Source organism: Pygocentrus nattereri, chromosome 9 (genome assembly GCF_015220715.1).
Source record: "Pygocentrus nattereri isolate fPygNat1 chromosome 9, fPygNat1.pri, whole genome shotgun sequence".
Taxonomy (NCBI): Eukaryota; Metazoa; Chordata; class Actinopteri; order Characiformes; family Serrasalmidae; genus Pygocentrus; species Pygocentrus nattereri.
In genome coordinates this window covers 7,654,318-7,673,125 of record NC_051219.1, presented here as the reverse complement: position 1 = coordinate 7,673,125, position 18,808 = coordinate 7,654,318, and the positions used below count along the sequence as shown (strand labels likewise).

Genomic DNA, 18,808 nt, shown 5'->3' with positions numbered 1-18,808 from the left:
CAGTCCCCAGCATGCCTTGCAATGTAATGTGCACTGAATCTTCTACCCCTTAACAACAATCTACAGGGCAGCGTTTACACTTTCCACAGCAGTCAGATCACTAAAATGCATTTCAGCTTCACTTCAACCAACATAAACACTTAACATGAGCTCAGCAGCTCGGGAATTAATTAGACTGAACCTTTCCAAAATGCTTCCTGTTCCCACTTCTTCGTTTTGCTCATCACAGCACTGAGAAACTACACTTTACTGAAAATAGTGTCTAAAATCTTATGTTTTTGAAAGTATGAAACCATAAAATACATCTAAGAGTTGTCATGACTGGCTCATTATCATGCCAAATAAAAGGGAAGCACATAGTGAATGAATAAATAAATAAAAAAAATAAACTTGAGATTCTGGTGCAAAAATCTCAAGGACAAAAAAATAAGGCCACAATAAATCCAAAACAAACAAACAAACTGAAGCATAATGCCCAAAAGAACAAAAGAAAACTGCCCAGGACACAAATCACAAAACAAAAGAGAAGCTCTCCCACAAGCACACCACACAGGAGGTGCCTTCAGCCCCACCCATTACAACACCACCTGTAATGGCACAGGTCTGTCACAGAGTCAAAAAGTACAAACAAAAAATATCATCTTCCTCAGCAGTGCTGCAACTCATCTTCCTCAGCAGTGAATCTCCTTGTCTTCACCATCACTCCTGCTCCTCATCTTTCCCTGCAGCGCTACTCCTTATCATCCCCAGCGTTGCTGTGAATTTGTTTAGATGTTTTAATACATTTAGATTTAGAGATGAAGAGCAGCACTGCTGAGGAGCAGAAGTCCTGAAGAAGATCTTTAATTGAGAGATTTAAACCTTTTAAGATCTAAGTGAAAACGAAATGCTGTATATGTTGGTGGTAGACAGATGACGACAACCCAGATATTTCATTCTTTCTAATGGAGCCATGACAGAAGATTTCACCCCTGCCATCAGCAATGCTCTGCTTTCTGCTTACCACCAGCGGTTCAGTTTTCTTATTTTTTGCCATCAACTGCCATAGTAGAATGAAGAGGATGCAGATTTTTTGGTAGCTATGAATGTTAAACATCTCACTGAAATCCAGGATCACTCAGTGTTCCACACCAAAAAATAAAAGAGCAGAGCATTCTTCTGCCTTCATTTCATGTTTCTTTTGCAAACATACATTTATAAACTTTCATCTGCGTATGTGAGGGAGAGAGTTTGTGTTGCTCGGTATATGTTTTTATGTTTTATGAGTCAGAGTGGTGTCTGTGTATGACAGAATGTATTAGTGCATGCATTTCTAAATGATCTCTTTCATTATTAATGACTGTGTATATGTGAGATGTACAGTACATCCACAGTGAGAAAGTAATGACCCCACCTCAGTATCTCCAGTTCATTCTTCTCTCTGCAGAGCTCCTTCACTCCTTCATCCTGCAGGTTATTCTTACTCAGGTCCAGAACTTCCAGTTTGGAGTTTTTGCTGAGAGCTGAGGCCAGATGTGCACAGCCGTCCTTTGTGAGATGACATTTAATCAGCCTGGGACAGAAACAATAACAATCATCACACACACGTACACCCACTTAATATTCAAATCGCAGCAATGAGAAGAGAAAGATATAAAATGTGAAATCAGGTGTAAAAAGGCACACATAGTAACAATAACAACTGGCAACATGGCGCCCCCGAGGCAGACGTGTTTGCTCGCTCTGCTCAAGAATGCCAGCTTTTTCTTCTTTTTCTGTGCATTAATGCTCTCTTTACAGTGCACAAGTGCCAGGCACTCTTAACTTACGACAGACAAACTCTGCTCGACATTGCAAAAGACAACATGCACGGATTTAGTGGCTTTATTCCACCGGAGCTACAACCCATTGTCCGCTCCCGCAGCCACCACCACCAAAACCAGGAAGACCCAGACCTACCGACCGCGAGTGAGCACGCTGATCCGAGTAGAGCGCTTCAGAGGCGGCGACGCAAGCGAGGCAAGAGGGGAGGGCTGCATGCTAGGCTAAAGGCTCGCGCTAGCCGACCACCAGTGCCAAGCCTCTTGCTAGCTAACGTGCGGTCACTGGAGAACAAGCTGGACGAGCTGAGAGATAGGATAACATCTCAGCGGGAAACAAGAGAGTGCTGCGCTCTAATGTTTACTGAAACCTGGCTCTCAGACAGAGTAACGGACAGCGCTATCCAGCTAGAGACTCACTCTGTGCATCACGGAGATCGCATGGCAGCCTCCGGTAAGGCTAAGGGTGGAGGTGTGTGTGTGTTTGTAAACAACGCGTGGTGTAGAGACATACGGACCGTTTATAAGCACTGCTCACCAGACCTGGAGTTCCTGCTGTTAAAATGTCGTCCCTATTATTTACCAAGGGAATTCTGCGCTGTATTTTTAACATCTGTATATATTAATCCGCGGGCTAACTCTGCGGCAGCGCTCGGCAAACTCCATGACGTCATCAGCGCGTTAGAGACGGCTCACCCTGATGCCGTGTTTATCATTGCCGGTGACTTCAACCAGTGCAACTTACGGACTGTATTTCCGAAATACTACCAACACGTGGACGTTCCAACTCGTGACAATAACATCCTGGATCACGTGTACAGTAATGTACGCGGTGCATACAGGGCTGCACCCCGCCCCCACTTTGGACTCTCAGACCACATCTCCTTGTTCATGTACCCGGCATACAGACAAAGGCTGAAACAATCACATCCGGTTACCAAAACAGTTCAAGTATGGTCTCCGGAGACTGAGAGCATACTGCAGGACTGTTTTGCTACGACAGACTGGGATGTGTTTAAAGCTGCAGCCACTACGGAGGACTCTTCTGTCAGCATTCAGGAATATGCTGAACATGTGTCTGGCTACATCAGCACGTGTGTGGATAACATCGTGCCCACCACACAAGTGAAGAGGTTCCCCAACCAGAAGCCCTGGATTAACAGTCAGGTACGACACATGCTCCGTGCTCGCTCTCTTGCATACAAGTCAGGCAATGAGACAGAGTACAAAGCTGCGAAGTACAGACTGAGGAAAGTCATCACAGCAGCCAAGAGGCAGTACAGGGAGAAACTGGATGGCTTCTACACCACTGCTGACTCCAGGCAGATGTGGCAAGGCCTACAACACATTACAGAATACAGGACCATCACCAGCAACATCAGCTCCACAGACAGCCTACCGGACGACCTCATCACCTTCTACACCCGCTTCGAAACCTCCAGCACTAGCACCGGGAGGTTCACACACACACAGCCCACACAACCCCTGTCCCCCCCTCTGTCAGTATCAACAGGCCAGGTCTGCAGAGCTCTGAGAAAGATCAACCCCCGCAAGGCACCAGGACCAGACAAGATTCCTGGGCGGGCCCTCAGAGCATGTGCGAACGAGCTGGCTAATGTACTGACCTCCATTTTCAATCTCTCTCTCAGCCAGAGCATTGTTCCTACCTGCTATAAAAGGACAGTCATTGTCCCCATCCCTAAGAAGAGCCCCCCCACCAGCCTGAATGACTACAGACCAGTAGCACTCACTCCAATCATTATGAAGTGCTTTGAGAGAGTGGTGCTGGCCCACATACAAGACAGTATACCAGACACGCTGGACCCCCTGCAGTACGCCTACCGTCACAACAGATCCACCTCGGACACAGTCGCTGCTGCCCTTCACTACTCCCTCTCCCACCTGGAAAACAAAGACTCCTACATAAGGATGCTCTTTGTTGACTACAGCTCAGCCTTCAATACGGTCATCCCACACAAACTCACCCACAAACTCTCCACACTCTGCCTGCACCCCACCCTCTGTGACTGGCTTTTAGACTTCCTGACGGGCAGGCCCCAGTCGGTCAGGATCAGCAACAGGACTTCAGCCAGCATCACCACCTACATCGGCACTCCACAGGGCTGCGTCCTCAGCCCTATTCTCTACACCCTGTTCACCCATGACTGCGTCGCCTCCCACAAGGACAACATCATCCTGAAGTTTGCTGACGACACAGCAGTGATAGGACATATCACTGGTGGAGATGAAGCAGCCTACAGGAGGGAGGTGACCAGACTGGTGTCATGGTGTGATGATAACAACCTCATCCTCAACACGGACAAGACAAAGGAGCTGATAGTGGACATGAGGAAGGAGAGGAGACCTCATCGGCCACTTTTCATCCGGGAGCTCGAGGTGGAGAGGGTGAGCAGCTTTAAATACCTGGGTGTCCACATCAGTGAAGACCTCACATGGTCACTGAACACCAAGCAGCTAGTCAGAAAGGCTCAACAGCGGCTGTACTTCCTGAGGAGGCTGAGGAGGTTTGGGATGTCTCCGGTGATCCTCAGCAACTTCTACAACTGCGTCATTGAGAGCCTCCTGACCCGCTGCATCACCATGTGGTACGGCAGCTTGACCGTGATGGACCGTAAATGCCTACAGAGAGTGGTGAAGACTGCAGAGAAGATCACCAATTCTCCACTGCACTCTCTGCAGAACATTTACAACCATAGAGTCCAAAGGAAGGCTGCCTCCATCATCAAAGACCCCACCCACCCCCAGCACGGTCTGTTCAAACCTCTGCCCTCAGGCCGGAGGTATAGGAGTATGATGTGCAAGACCTCCAGACTAAAGAACTCCTTCTTCCCCACCGCAATCAGAGTTCTGAATCAGAAATAACTATTCACACTTCGGTCTGCCAGACTTGGGTACAGACGTGTGATGTGTATCCCAGTGGTAAAGAACTCTCTCCTCAGGAATAACCTGCAACTACTGTCACTTTAACTGTAGCACATGTTTACAATTGCACTATTGCACTTTACTACTCATTTCTGCTGCAGATAATCATGTTCCCGGCAAGGCACAGCACTATTCATCCATACCACTGTAATTTATACATTGCACTATTTCTTGATTAATATATATGGTTGTATATATACTCTTTATATTCTTAATGTTATATCTGGCATTCTTAGCGAGGAGCAAAGTAAGCTTTTCATTGTATATAAGGAAACCTGTTTCCTCTGTACATATGACAATAAACACTTTGAACTTTAGTATGTGTGTGTGTGTGTGTGTGTGTGTGTGTGAGTGTGTGTGTGTGTGTAAAAATTCCCTGGGTGAAGTAAATCATCAGGACAAATCAATAGTGACCACAGCTCACTTTCCTTTAAAAAAATATATATAAAGCACTAACATAAATAAATAAGGAGTAATAAAGACTTGTGGGTGGCACGGTGGCGTGGCGGGTAACGCTGTCGCCTCACAGCGAGGAGGGCCTGGGTTCGATTCCCCGGCTGGGTGACCGGGGTCCTCTCTGTGTGGAGTTTGCATGTTCTCCCCGTGTCTGCGTGGGTTTCCTCCGGGTTCTCTGGTTTCCTCCCACAGTCCAAAGACATGCAGTCAGGTTGAGTGGACATGCTAAATTGCCCCTTGGTGTGACTGTCTGTGTCTGCCCTGTGATGGACTGGCGACCTGTCCAGGGTGTATCCTGCCTTCCGCCCAAAGACTGCTGGGATAGGCTCCAGCACCCCCGCCCCTGAAGGAGAAGCGGCTTAGAAAAGGGATGGATGGATGGATAAAGACTTGTTGTACGTTCAGTAGCTGATAGGACACGGCTAAGGCTGACTCAGCAATTTATCCCCTGCAATAAACTACAAACCTGTTTGTTTAGCATTAACAGTGCTGGCATTGTAACTTGGGAATGCCCACATTTGTTTAAGTTGTGAGGTGTTATTTTGTGAGTGAGGCTGAATACTGACCTGTGTGCTCATGGCAAGGCAATGTGAATTATCAACACATGATAGTGGGTGCCAGACGGATGGGAAATTCCACAATGGACAGTGCAGTGGCTGCCCATGGGTAAGATTGAGACCAGCAGCATCGGGCTAGAATTGACCATGTGAACAGACAAGAGACTCTGGCAAATTTCACATCCACATTCAATGCAGAAGGCCCCACGTGTATCCCACAGTTCAATGCAGCATTCTTTAGCTTCCATGGGAGATGGGAGTAAAAGACCCACTAGTGTGCCTCTCTTAACAACACAACACCAGAAACAGCACCTAACCTGGGCTCGTGAGGGTGCTAACTGGACACTAGAGGACTGACAACATATGACGTAGTCCGATGAGTCATGGTACAGGTGGGTTTGTGTGGCATAGACCTCTTCAAGCCATGGACCCCAGTTGTCAGCACTGTGCAGGCTGGTGGTGGTTCCAGAATGGCTTGGGGAGTGCTTTCATGGCATAGGTTAGGTTCACTGTGCCACCTGAAAACGTCATTGACGGTTCTTTGTGGAGTTCATGTACCCCTTCAATGATGGCATACTGCAACAGGATAATGAACTGTGGCATCAGGCCCAAGTTGTCCTGAGAAGCACTTGGAGTGTTCTTATGAATGATGTGGCCTGCACATTTGCCCCACTTGAGCAATTATGGAAGGAGGTCCATTCACCGTGATACTACAAACACCACAGTGCTGTGGGTGGCTATCCAGACGGCATGGCTCTACAGTCGTGGGCTGGAGGTTAGGGAATCAGCCCTGTGACCGGAAGGTTGCCGGTTCAATCTCCTTGACTGATAGGCCATGACTGAAGTACCCTTGAGCAAGGCACCTAACCCCCAATTGCTCCCTGGGCACTGTGGATAGGGCTGCCCACTGCGCCGGGCAAGTGTGTTCACTACCCCCTAGTGTGTGTGTTCACTAGTGTGCATGTCTGTGGGTGTTCCACAGCATGGATGGGTTAAATACAGAGGTCTAATTTCACAGTGTGCAAATAAACACAGTGACAAATGGTTGTGAATTCTTTCTCTCCAAAGAACTGCTGTCCACTAGTGGAATTAATTCCACATTGAGTTTTTGAACTTTGTTAGGCTAGAGGGGGATGGTCCCTGTCCCAAGACTTTTGGCATGTCAGTGAAGTCATGTGAAGAAGCAACTACACCCCATGAATTTTTTATTTCTTATTTTGTGATTGAGATGGTCATGATTGCACAATAGAAACAGTTGCATTAGCAGTAGGAAGATCAAAGACAGATGAAAATGTTAAGTGTTTTCCTCTGAGCCCAGAACAAATAGACTGCCAGGCAGAAGAGTTCAAACCTTGCACTAAGAAGGATCCAGAAATTCAGTAAACTCAGCAGCACGTTGCTGAAACAGTTTTACTACTTGGGGGTTATTCTGATCGTGCAGCCACTGAGTGACGAGCAGTAAAGGTGTTGCTCAAAGACCTGATGATGCTGTGTTACAGAAAGTGATCATGAAACAGGGAGTCAGCAAAGCCTGGGAACACATGATAATGCATAACACTATTGCACTAACACGGGTCCTTGCATATGAAAAAAAGAAGTTTGAGGCAAAATGGCACGTAAACTATTAAAGCTTATCCAGAAAGCAACTCAGTGTCCTGCCATTCCCGAAGAAATGGAAAGATTAAAACAATGATAGCTGCTGTGGGAGCGTATTTATAGCCAAAAACACATGAGCACAACAATAGATTGTTTGTAAAAAGTTACTGTGAATCATCATTAATCAGAAATTAAATAACTTTAGCCAAGTTAAAAAGTTTAGTTGTTATTGTCTGTGATAAAATCATGAAGAAATAACCTTAGGTGTTTAGATTATGTGTAGACATAACTCAAGTCTGTTGAAGTTTGATGGGTTTAATGGTCAATGTTCTTGGCGACACGGTGATGAGACACAGGAGTTCATTCAGTGCAAGACTCATCGTACCGAAATGACCACAGAGCACCACAGGAGGTCACTCTTACCTGTGGCCATCAAACTCTAGAACTCCTCGCTCAGTGTGTGATACTATGGATCATGAGTTCAAAACTCAATACGAAACTGTTCATATGTGTAATAATAATAATGTGTGCAAAAACTCCCCCTCTCTTTTCTCTCTCTCCCCCTTTCTCTTTGCTTTTCTCTCTCTCCCCCTCTCTTTTCTCTCTCTCCCCCTTTCTCTTTGCTTTTCTCTCTCTCCCCCTCTCTTTTCTCTCTCTCCCCCTTTCTCTTTGCTTTTCTCTCTCTCCCCCTCTCTTTGCTTTTCTCTCTCTCCCCCTCTCTTTTCTCTCTCTCCCCCTTTCTCTTTGCTTTTCTCTCTCTCCCCCTCTCTTTTCTCTCTCTCCCCCTTTCTCTTTGCTTTTCTCTCTCTCCCCCTCTCTTTTCTCTCTCTCCCTCTCTCTCTTTGCTTTTCTCTCTCTCCCCCTCTCTTTTCTCTCTCTCCCTCTCTCTCTTTGCTTTTCTCTCTCTCCCCCTCTCTTTTCTCTCTCTCCCTTGCTCTCTTTTCTCTCTCTCCCCCTCTCTTTTCTCTCTCTCTCCCTCTCTCTCTTTGCTTTTCTCTCTCTCCCCCTCTCTTTTCTCTCTCTCCCTTGCTCTCTTTTCTCTCTCTCCCCCTCTCTTTTCTCTCTCCCCCTCTCTCTTTTCTCTCTCTCCCCCTTTCTCTTTGCTTTTCTCTCTCTCCCCCTCTCTCTCTCTCTCTCTCCCTCTCTCTCTTTGCTTTTCTCTCTCTCCCCCTCTCTTTTCTCTCTCTCCCTCGCTCTCTTTTCTCTCTCTCCCCCTCTCTTTTCTCTCTCCCCCTCTCTCTTTTCTCTCTCTCCCTCGCTCTCTTTTCTCTCTCCCCCTCTCTTTTCTCTCTCCCCCTCTCTCTTTTCTCTCTCTCCCCCTTTCTCTTTGCATTTCTCTCTCTCCACCTCTCTTTTCTCCCTCTCCCTCTCTCTCTTTGCTTTTCTCTCTCTCCCCCTCTCTTTGCTGTTCTCTCTCTCTCCCCTCTCTCTCCCCCTCTCTCTTTGCTTTTCTCTCTCTCCCCCTCTCTTTTCTCTCTCTCCCTCTCTCTCTTTGCTTTTCTCTCTCTCCCCCTCTCTTTTCTCTCTCTCCCCCTTTCTCTTTGCTTTTCTCTCTCTCCCCCTCTCTTTTCTCTCTCTCCCCCCTTTCTCTTTGCTTTTCTCTCTCTCCCCCTCTCTTTTCTCTCTCTCCCCCTCTCTCTTTGCTTTTCTCTCTCTCCCCCTCTCTTTTCTCTCTCTCCCCCTTTCTCTTTGCTTTTCTCTCTCTCCCCCTCTCTTTTCTCTCTCTCCCTCTCTCTCTTTGCTTTTCTCTCTCTCCCCCTCTCTTTTCTCTCTCTCCCTCTCTCTCTTTGCTTTTCTCTCTCTCCCCCTCTTTTCTCTCTCTCCCTTGCTCTCTTTTCTCTCTCTCCCCCTCTCTTTTCTCTCTCTCCCTCTCTCTCTTTGCTTTTCTCTCTCTCCCCCTCTCTTTTCTCTCTCTCCCTTGCTCTCTTTTCTCTCTCTCCCCCTCTCTTTTCTCTCTCCCCCCTCTCTCTTTTCTCTCTCTCCCCCTTTCTCTTTGCTTTTCTCTCTCTCCCCCTCTCTTTCTCTCTCTCCCTCTCTCTCTTTGCTTTTCTCTCTCTCCCCCTCTCTTTTCTCTCTCTCCCTCGCTCTTTTCTCTCTCTCCCCCTCTCTTTTCTCTCTCCCCCTCTCTCTTTTCTCTCTCTCCCTCGCTCTCTTTTCTCTCTCTCCCCCTCTCTTTTCTCTCTCCCGCCTCTCTGTTTGCTTTTCTCTCTCTCCCCCCTTTCTCTTTGCATTTCTCTCTCTCCACCTCTCTTTTCTCCCTCTCCCTCTCTCTCTTTGCTTTTCTCTCTCTCCCCCTCTCTTTTCTCTCTCTCCCACTTTCTCTTTGCTTTTCTCTCTCTCCCCCTCTCTTTTCTCTCTCTCCCTCTCTCTCTTTGCTTTTCTCTCTCTCCCCCTCTCTTTTCTCTCTCTCCCTCGCTCTCTTTTCTCTCTCTCCCCCTCTCTTTTCTCTCTCCCCCTCTCTCTTTTCTCTCTCTCCCCCTTTCTCTTTGCTTTTCTCTCTCTCCCCCTCTCTTTTCTCTCTCTCCCTCTCACTCTTTGCTTTTCTCTTTCGCCCCCTCTCTCTTTTCTCTCTCCCCCTTTCTCTTTGCTTTTCTCTCTCTCCCCCTCTCTTTTCTCTCTCTCACCCTCTCTTTTCTCTCTCTCCCTCTCTCTCTCTCTTTGCTTTTCTCTCTCTCCCTCGCTCTCTTTTCTCTCTCTCCCCCTCTCTTTTCTCTCTCTCCCCCTCTCTCTTTTCTCTCTCTCCCCCTCTCTTTGCTTTTCTCTGTCTCCCCCTCTCTTTTCTCTCTCTCCCCTCTCTTTGCTTTTCTCTCTCTCCCCCTCTCTCCCCTCTCTTTGCTTTTCTCTCTCTCCCCGTCTCTCTTTTCTCTCTCCCCTCTCTCTTTACTTTTCTCTCTCTCTCTCTCCCCCTCTCTTTTCTCTCTCTCTCCCCTCTCTCTTTACTTTTCTCTCTCTCTCCCCCTCTCTTTGCTTTTCTCTCTCTCCCCTCTCTCTTTACTTTTCTCTCTCTCTCCCCCTCTCTCTTTGCTTTTCTCTCTCTCCCCCTCTCTCTTTGCTTTTCTCTCTCTCCCCCTCTCTCTTTGCTTTTCTCTCTCCCCCCCCTCTCTCTTTACTTTTCTCTCTCTCCCCCTCTCTCTTTGCTTTTCTCTCTCTCCCCCTCTCTCTTTGCTTTTCTCTCTCTCCCCCTCTCTCTTTGCTTTTCTCTCTCTCCCCCTCTCTCTTTGCTTTTCTCTCTCTCCCTCTCTCTTTGCTTTTCTCTCTCTCCCTCTCTCTTTTCTCTTTCTCCCCCTCTCTCTTTTCTCTCTCTCCCCCTCTCTCTTTTCTCTCTCTCCCCCTCTCTCTTTTCTCTCTCCCCCTCTCTCTTTGCTTTTCTCTCTCTCCCCCTCTCTCTTTTCTCTCTCTCCCCTCTCTCTTTACTTTTCTCTCGCTCCCCCTCTCTCTTTGCTTTTCTCTCTCTCCCCCTCTCTCTTTGCTTTTCTCTCTCTCCCCCTCTCTCTTTGCTTTTCTCTCTCTCCCCCTCTCTCTTTGCTTTTCTCTCTCTCCCCTCTCTCTTTGCTTTTCTATCTCTCCCCCTCTCTCTTTGCTTTTCTCTCTCTCTCCCCTCTCTCTTTGCTTTTCTCTCTCTCCCCCTCTCTCTTTGCTTTTCTCTCTCTCTCCCCTCTCTCTTTGCTTTTCTCTCTCTCCCCCTCTCTCTTTGCTTTTCTCTCTCTCCCCTCTCTCTTTGCTTTTCTCTCTCTCCCCCTCTCTCTTTGCTTTTCTCTCTCTCCCCCTCTCTCTTTGCTTTTCTCTCTCTCCCCCTCTCTCTTTGCTTTTCTCTCTCTCCCCTCTCTCTTTACTTTTCTCTCTCTCTCCCCCTCTCTCTTTGCTTTTCTCTCTCTCCCCCTCTCTCTTTACTTTTCTCTCTCTCTCCCCCTCTCTCTTTGCTTTTCTCTCTCTCTCCCCCTCTCTCTTTACTTTTCTCTCTCTCCCCCTCTCTCTTTGCTTTTCTCTCTCTCCCCCTCTCTCTTTACTTTTCTCTCTCTCCCCCTCTCTCTTTGCTTTTCTCTCTCCCGCTCTCTTTACTTTTCTCTCTCTCCCTCTCTCTTTGCTTTTCTCTCTCTCCCCCTCTCTCTTTGCTTTTCTCTCTCTCCCCCTCTCTCTTTGCTTTTCTCTCTCTCCCCCTCTCTTTACTTTTCTCTCTCTCCCCTCTCTCTTTGCTTTTCTCTCTCTCCCCCTCTCTCTTTGCTTTTCTCTCTCCCCCTCTCTCTTTACTTTTCTCTCTCTCTCTTTACTTTTCTCTCTCTCTCCCCCTCTCTCTTTGCTTTTCTCTCTCCACCCCCTCTCTCTTTACTTTTCTCTCTCTCCCTCTCTCTTTGCTTTTCTCTCTCTCCCCCTCTCTCTTTGCTTTTCTCTCTCTCTCCCCCTCTCTTTACTTTTCTCTCTCTCCCCTTCTCTTTGCTTTTCTCTCTCTCCCCCTCTCTCTTTGCTTTTCTCTCTCTCTCCCCTCTCTCTTTGCTTTTCTCTCTCTCTCCCCTCTCTCTTTACTTTTCTCTCTCTCTCCCCTCTCTCTTTGCTTTTCTCTCTCTCCCCTCTCTCTTTGCTTTTCTCTCTCTCCCCCTCTCTTTGCTTTTCTCTCTCCACCCCCTCTCTTTTCTCTCTCTCTCCCCCTTTCTCTTTGCTTTTCTCTCTCTCCCCCTCTCTTTTCTCTCTCTCCCCCTTTCTCTTTGCTTTTCTCTCTCTCCCCCTCTCTTTTCTCTCTCTCCCCCTTTCTCTTTGCTTTTCTCTCTCTCCCCCTCTCTTTTCTCTCTCTCCCCCTTTCTCTTTGCTTTTCTCTCTCTCCCCCTCTCTTTTCTCTCTCTCCCTCTCTCTCTTTGCTTTTCTCTCTCTCCCCCTCTCTTTTCTCTCTCTCCCTCTCTCTCTTTGCTTTTCTCTCTCTCCCCCTCTTTTCTCTCTCTCCCTTGCTCTCTTTTCTCTCTCTCCCCCTCTCTTTTCTCTCTCTCCCTCTCTCTCTTTGCTTTTCTCTCTCTCCCCCTCTCTTTTCTCTCTCTCCCTTGCTCTCTTTCTCTCTCTCCCCCTCTCTTTTCTCTCTCCCCCTCTCTCTTTTCTCTCTCTCCCCCTTTCTCTTTGCTTTTCTCTCTCTCCCCCTCTCTTTTCTCTCTCTCCCTCTCTCTCTTTGCTTTTCTCTCTCTCCCCCTCTCTTTCTCTCTCTCCCTCGCTCTCTTTTCTCTCTCTCCCCCTCTCTTTTCTCTCTCCCCCTCTCTCTTTTCTCTCTCTCCCTCGCTCTCTTTTCTCTCTCCCCCTCTCTTTTCTCTCTCCCCCCTCTCTCTTTTCTCTCTCTCCCCCTTTCTCTTTGCATTTCTCTCTCTCCACCTCTCTTTTCTCCCTCTCCCTCTCTCTCTTTGCTTTTCTCTCTCTCCCCCTCTCTTTTCTCTCTCTCCCCCTTTCTCTTTGCTTTTCTCTCTCTCCCCCTCTCTTTTCTCTCTCTCCCTCTCTCTCTTTGCTTTTCTCTCTCTCCCCCTCTCTTTTCTCTCTCTCCCCCTTTCTCTTTGCTTTTCTCTCTCTCCCCCTCTCTTTTCTCTCTCTCCCCCTTTCTCTTTGCTTTTCTCTCTCTCCCCCTCTCTTTTCTCTCTCTCCCCCTTTCTCTTTGCTTTTCTCTCTCTCCCCCTCTCTTTTCTCTCTCTCCCACTTTCTCTTTGCTTTTCTCTCTCTCCCCCTCTCTTTGCTTTTCTCTCTCTCCCCGTCTCTCTTTTCTCTCTCTCCCTCTCTCTCTTTGCTTTTCTCTCTCTCCCCTCTTTTCTCTCTCTCCCTTGCTCTCTTTTCTCTCTCTCCCCCTCTCTTTTCTCTCTCTCCCTCTCTCTCTTTGCTTTTCTCTCTCTCCCCCTCTCTTTTCTCTCTCTCCCTTGCTCTCTTTTCTCTCTCTCCCCCTCTCTTTTCTCTCTCCCCCTCTCTCTTTTCTCTCTCTCCCCTTTCTCTTTGCTTTTCTCTCTCTCCCCCTCTCTTTTCTCTCTCTCCCTCTCTCTCTTTGCTTTTCTCTCTCCCCCTCTCTTTTCTCTCTCTCCCTCGCTCTCTTTTCTCTCTCTCCCCCTCTCTTTTCTCTCTCCCCCTCTCTCTTTTCTCTCTCTCCCTCGCTCTCTTTTCTCTCTCTCCCCCTCTCTTTTCTCTCTCCCCCTCTCTCTTTTCTCTCTCTCCCCCTTTCTCTTTGCATTTCTCTCTCTCCACCTCTCTTTTCTCCCTCTCCCTCTCTCTCTTTGCTTTTCTCTCTCTCCCCCTCTCTTTTCTCTCTCTCCCACTTTCTCTTTGCTTTTCTCTCTCTCCCCCTCTCTTTTCTCTCTCTCCCTCTCTCTCTTTGCTTTTCTCTCTCTCCCCCTCTCTTTTCTCTCTCTCCCTCTCTCTCTTTCTCTCTCTCCCCCTCTCTTTTCTCTCTCTCCCCCTCTCTTTTCTCTCTCTCCCCCTTTCTCTTTGCTTTTCTCTCTCTCCCCCTCTCTTTCTCTCTCTCCCTCTCACTCTTTGCTTTTCTCTTTCGCCCCCTCTCTCTTTTCTCTCTCCCCCTTTCTCTTTGCTTTTCTCTCTCTCCCCCTCTCTTTTCTCTCTCTCACCCTCTCTTTTCTCTCTCTCTCCTCCTCTCTCTTTGCTTTTCTCTCTCTCCCCCCTCTATCTCTTTGCTCTCTCTCTCTCCCTCTCCCTCCTTCCCTTTTCTCTTTTTCTTTGGCTTTTCTTTTTTCTCTCTCTCCCCCTACTCTCTTTTTTTGTTTTTCCTTCTCCCCCCCTCTCTCTTTACTTTTCTCTCTCTCTCCCTTCTCTCTTGGGGCTTTTTTTTTTTCTCTCTCTCCCCCTCTCTTCTTTCGCTTTTCCTCTCTCCTCCCCTCTCTCTTTGTTTTTCTCTCACCCCCTCTCTCTTTGCTTTTCTCTCAACCCCTCTCTCTTTGCTTTTCCTCTCTCACCCCCCTCTCTTTGCTTTTCTCCTCTCTACCCCTCTCTCTTTGCTTTTCTCTCTCACCCCTCTTCTCTTTGCTTTTCTCTCACACCCCCTCTCTCTTTGCTTTTCTCTCTCTCCCCCTCTCCCTTTCTTTTCTTCTCTCCTCCCCCTCTCTCTTTTCTCTCTCCCCACTCTCTCTTTGCTTTTCTCTCACCCCCTCTCTCTTTGCTTTTCTCTCTCTCCCCCTCTCCCTTTCTTTTCTCTCTCTCCCCCTCTCTCTTTTCTCTCTCCCCCTCTCTCTTTGCTTTTCTCTCTCCCCCTCTCTCTTTACTTTTCTCTCTCCCCCTCTCTCTTTGCTTTTCTCTCTCTCCCTCTCTCTTTGCTTTTCTCTCTCTCCCCCTCTCTCTTTGCTTTTCTCTCTCCCCCTCTCTCTTTGCTTTTCTCTCTCTCCCCCTCTCTCTTTGCTTTTCTCTCTCTCCCTCTCTCTTTGCTTTTCTCTCTCTCCCCCCTCTCTCTTTGCTTTTTTCTCTCTCCCCCTCTCTCTTTGCTTTTCTCTCTCTCTCCCCCTCTCTCTTTGCTTTTCTCTCTCTCCCCCTCTCTCTTTGCTTTTCTCTCTCTCCCCCCTCTCTCTTTGCTTTTCTCTCTCTCCCCTCTCTCTCTTTGCTTTTCTCTCTCTCTCCCCTCTCTCTTTGCTTTTCTCTCTCTCTCCCCCTCTCTCTTTGCTTTTCTCTCTCTCTCCCCTCTCTCTTTGCTTTTCTCTCTCTCTCCCCCTCTCTCTTTACTTTTCTCTCTCTCCCCCTCTCTCTTTACTTTTCTCTCTCTCTCCCCTCTCTTTACTTTTCTCTCTCTCTCCCCCTCTCTCTTTGCTTTTCTCTCTCTCCCCCCTCTCTCTTTGCTTTTCTCTCTCTCCCCTCTCTCTTTGCTTTTCTCTCTCTCTCCCTCTCTCTTTGCTTTTCTCTCTCTCTCCCCCTCTCTCTTTGCTTTTCTCTCTCTCTCCCCTCTCTCTTTGCTTTTCTCTCTCTCCCTCTCTCTTTGCTTTTCTCTCTCTCCCCCTCTCTCTTTGCTTTTCTCTCTCTCCCCCCCTCTCTCTTTGCTTTTCTCTCTCTCCCCCTCTCTCTTTGCTTTTCTCTCTCTCTCCCTCTCTCTTTGCTTTTCTCTCTCTCTCCCCCTCTCTCTTTGCTTTTCTCTCTCTCTCCCCTCTCTCTTTGCTTTTCTCTCTCTCCCTCTCTCTTTGCTTTTCTCTCTCTCCCCTCTCTCTTTGCTTTTCTCTCTCTCTCCCCCTCTCTCTTTGCTTTTCTCTCTCTCCCCCTCTCTCTTTACTTTTCTCTCTCTCCCCCTCTCTCTTTGCTTTTCTCTCTCTCCCCTCTCTCTTTTCTCTCTCTCTCCCCCTCTCTCTTTGCTTTTCTCTCTCTCCCTCTCTCTTTGCTTTTCTCTCTCTCCCCCTCTCTCTTTGCTTTTCTCTCTCTCCCTCTCTCTTTGCTTTTCTCTCTCTCCCCCTCTCTCTTTGCTTTTCTCTCTCTCCCCTCTCTCTTTGCTTTTCTCTCTCTCTCCCCCTCTCTCTTTGCTTTTCTCTCTCTCCCCCTCTCTCTTTGCTTTTCTCTCTCTCTCCCCCTCTCTCTTTGCTTTTCTCTCTCTCCCCCTCTCTCTTTGCTTTTCTCTCTCTCCCCCTCTCTCTTTGCTTTTCTCTCTCTCTCCCCTCTCTGTCTCTCTCTCTCTTCCCCCCTCTTGCTCTTCCTCCCCCCTCTGTCTCTCTCCCCCCCTCTCTGCCCCCCCCCCCTGCTGTTTTCTATGTGGAAGGAGTATAAGGATAGTAATGGCAGCGTTATTTGTATAGAAGCCAATATAAATGGGGAGGAAATAATGTTATGTAATGTCTATGCTCGAAACAAGGAGGATCCATCTTTCTTTCATGGACTCAATAGTATGTTGGGAAATACCCAAGGACAAATCATTTTGGCAGGAGATTCCAATCAGGTCTTAGATGGGATATTAGATAAAAGTAAATACTCCGGTATCGCAACACCCAAGGACAGAGCTGCCATTCACATGCTGATGGAGGACAATGGCCTGATTGATGTTTGGCAATTGGTCAATCCTAGAAACCGGGAATACACATTCTACTCCCATTGCCATAAATCCTACTCAAGAATTGATTTTATTTTGATCTCCCAGAGTCTAACCAGTGCCATCATTGATAGCACTATCAGTGCTATTTCCCTGTCAGACCATGCACCTGTTGAGCTCTGTATAAATATACACTCAGATGGGTTTAGACGAGGCAGATGGAGAATGAACACATCTCTGCTACAGGATAAGGTATTTTCTAAAGAACTTGCAGAGGACTTATCCTCATTTTTTAAATTAATTTGGGTAGCACAGACAGCGTGTTAGGAAGGGCCTCCTAGAACAGTGCTCTCCCTCAGAAACCAGCAATGGTTTGGGAGGCATCTAAAGCGTACATTAGGCGTAAAATGATTGCACAGGCTTCAAAAAGGGGAAAAAAGAGCACAAGGACAGTATTAAAAAATTGGAAGCAGAAATAAATAGCATGGAAAAAGACTTGGCCAGACATTACTCTGACAGCTTATTTAAAAACATTTGTAAATGTAAATTTCGAATTCATGACATTTTCAATAAAAAAGCAGAATATGCTATCATACAGATCCGGCTAATTTTAGACCAATCAGCCTCATCAATGCAGATAGTAAGATATTGGCTAAGGTTCTGGCCCTAAGATTGGAAACAATCTTACCACACATTATACATACAGACCAAGGAGGCTTTATAAAGGCTAGGTCTTCTACTGATAATTTGAGAAGACTCATGCACTTAATGTGGTTAAATGCCTCTAGCGCAGCGCCAGTAGCTGCTGTCTTGCTTGATGCTGAGAAGGCCTTCGATAGGGTCGAGTGGGGTTTCTTACACTCGGCCCTGGTGAGGTTTGGTTTTGGTTCTGGTTTTGCAAAATGGATAAAAATAATATACAGCAACCCTAAAAGGTCAGTTTTGACAAACGGACTTACTTCGCCTCTTTTTGATCTTTCTAGAGGAACGCGACAGGGATGCCCCTTGTCGCCTCTCTTGTTTACAATTGTGCTGGAACCCCTAGCGGTGGCCATAAGAGCAAATCCTGCCATCAGAGGAGTGGATGGTGGTGGGAGTGAACATAAACTAAAGCTTTATGCTGATGATATTCTTTTCCTGACTAGTGATCCCCAAAGTTCTTTACCTGCACTAATGGACACTATTGATACATATTCTAAGCTGTCTGGCTACCAAATTAATTGGACCAAATCAGAGGCAATGCCTATATCTAGGCATTGTCACCCACAAGTAATAAAACAGTATAATTTTAGATGGATTCCTAAAGGCATGATTTATCTGGGCATTAAATTAACCTCAGAGTTAGGTGAAATGGCAACACTGAACTTTGAGCCTCTCCTTCAAAACATTAAAACAAATTTGGGTAAATGGGGAAAGTAAACCTGAGTCTTTGGGGGAAGATAAATGTTATTAAAATGGTAATAGCGCCACAATTTAACTATATATCTATGATGTTGCCACTTAGTAAACCTGATCACATTTTTAAACAATATGAAAGTATAATCAGAGAATTTCTATGGGCAGGGAGGAAGCCCAGATTTAAATGGAGTAAAATGTGTACATCCACAGAGAAGGGAGGACTTGGTCTTCCAGATGTTAGGCTATATAGTTTGTCATTTGAGATGGCTAAGATAATCAATCACTGGAGGGGAACGGTGTCTGGTTTAGTGTGGGTTAACAATGTCCATTATTTCAATAAACAGTCTGAAAGGTTGACTCGTCACACCACAAGCACCAGCCCATTCAATAGATTTATTTGGATTCCCTTAATCTTTTGATATTATGCACTGTTGAGGGTGAACTACCTAAAATCCTTGCAAATGCTTGTTGAGGAATAAGCTAAATAGTTGGAATATTTGCTGATGCACTTGTGTCAAAGGACATGAATGCTCCTTTAATATCCAAGCATGATTACATCACCTACTTTAAACTGTCTTCTGAACATTTCACATGTTGCAGGCATCCGTATCAGAATGAGAGTATGTTTACAAAAAATAATGAAGTTAATAAGATACTGCTTTGCTCAAATACAGGTGTTTTTATTTAAATGTTAACCTACTTTAAATAAAAAAGAATTGAATGAGGTTCATAGAACCCCAGCAATATTATTAGTAACTGTGGTTACACTTTGCATTTTTTTTATTTTTGAGGACAAGTGAGACAAATGTGAAAGTTTGCAATAAGCTCAGTACTAAACTCTTACTGAAGTAATGGTGTCATGCAGCATAGTTATCACAAGTATTGTTTTCAATGTGTAAAAATAGGTTTGTAGTGCTTACATAAATGGACAAGTCAAGCCATATGGATGGACAAGTTAAGACCAATAACCACAAACTGTGCCCAAGGCTCACAGAGTGCGAGGACACTCAGAAGGGAAAAGTTACAAAGCCCTAGCAACTTCCTTGTCAGTGCAGTTAGAAACTTTATTGAAGCACAACTAATTGTCCCTGGACAGGTGAACC

The 18,808-nt window shown here is 46.7% G+C and overlaps 1 protein-coding gene across 1 annotated transcript in view; it reads right to left on the bottom strand.

The window, feature by feature from the left end:
- Positions 1-1,303: 1,303 nt before the first annotated feature.
- LOC119263959 (NACHT, LRR and PYD domains-containing protein 3-like) overlaps positions 1,304-18,808 on the bottom strand; it is a 268,422-nt gene continuing 250,917 nt past the window's right edge. The window contains exon 11 of the mRNA XM_037540845.1: positions 1,304-1,552. Coding sequence (XP_037396742.1) covers positions 1,333-1,552 — 220 coding nt within the window. The 3' untranslated portion in view covers positions 1,304-1,332. The remainder of the gene's footprint in view (positions 1,553-18,808) is intronic.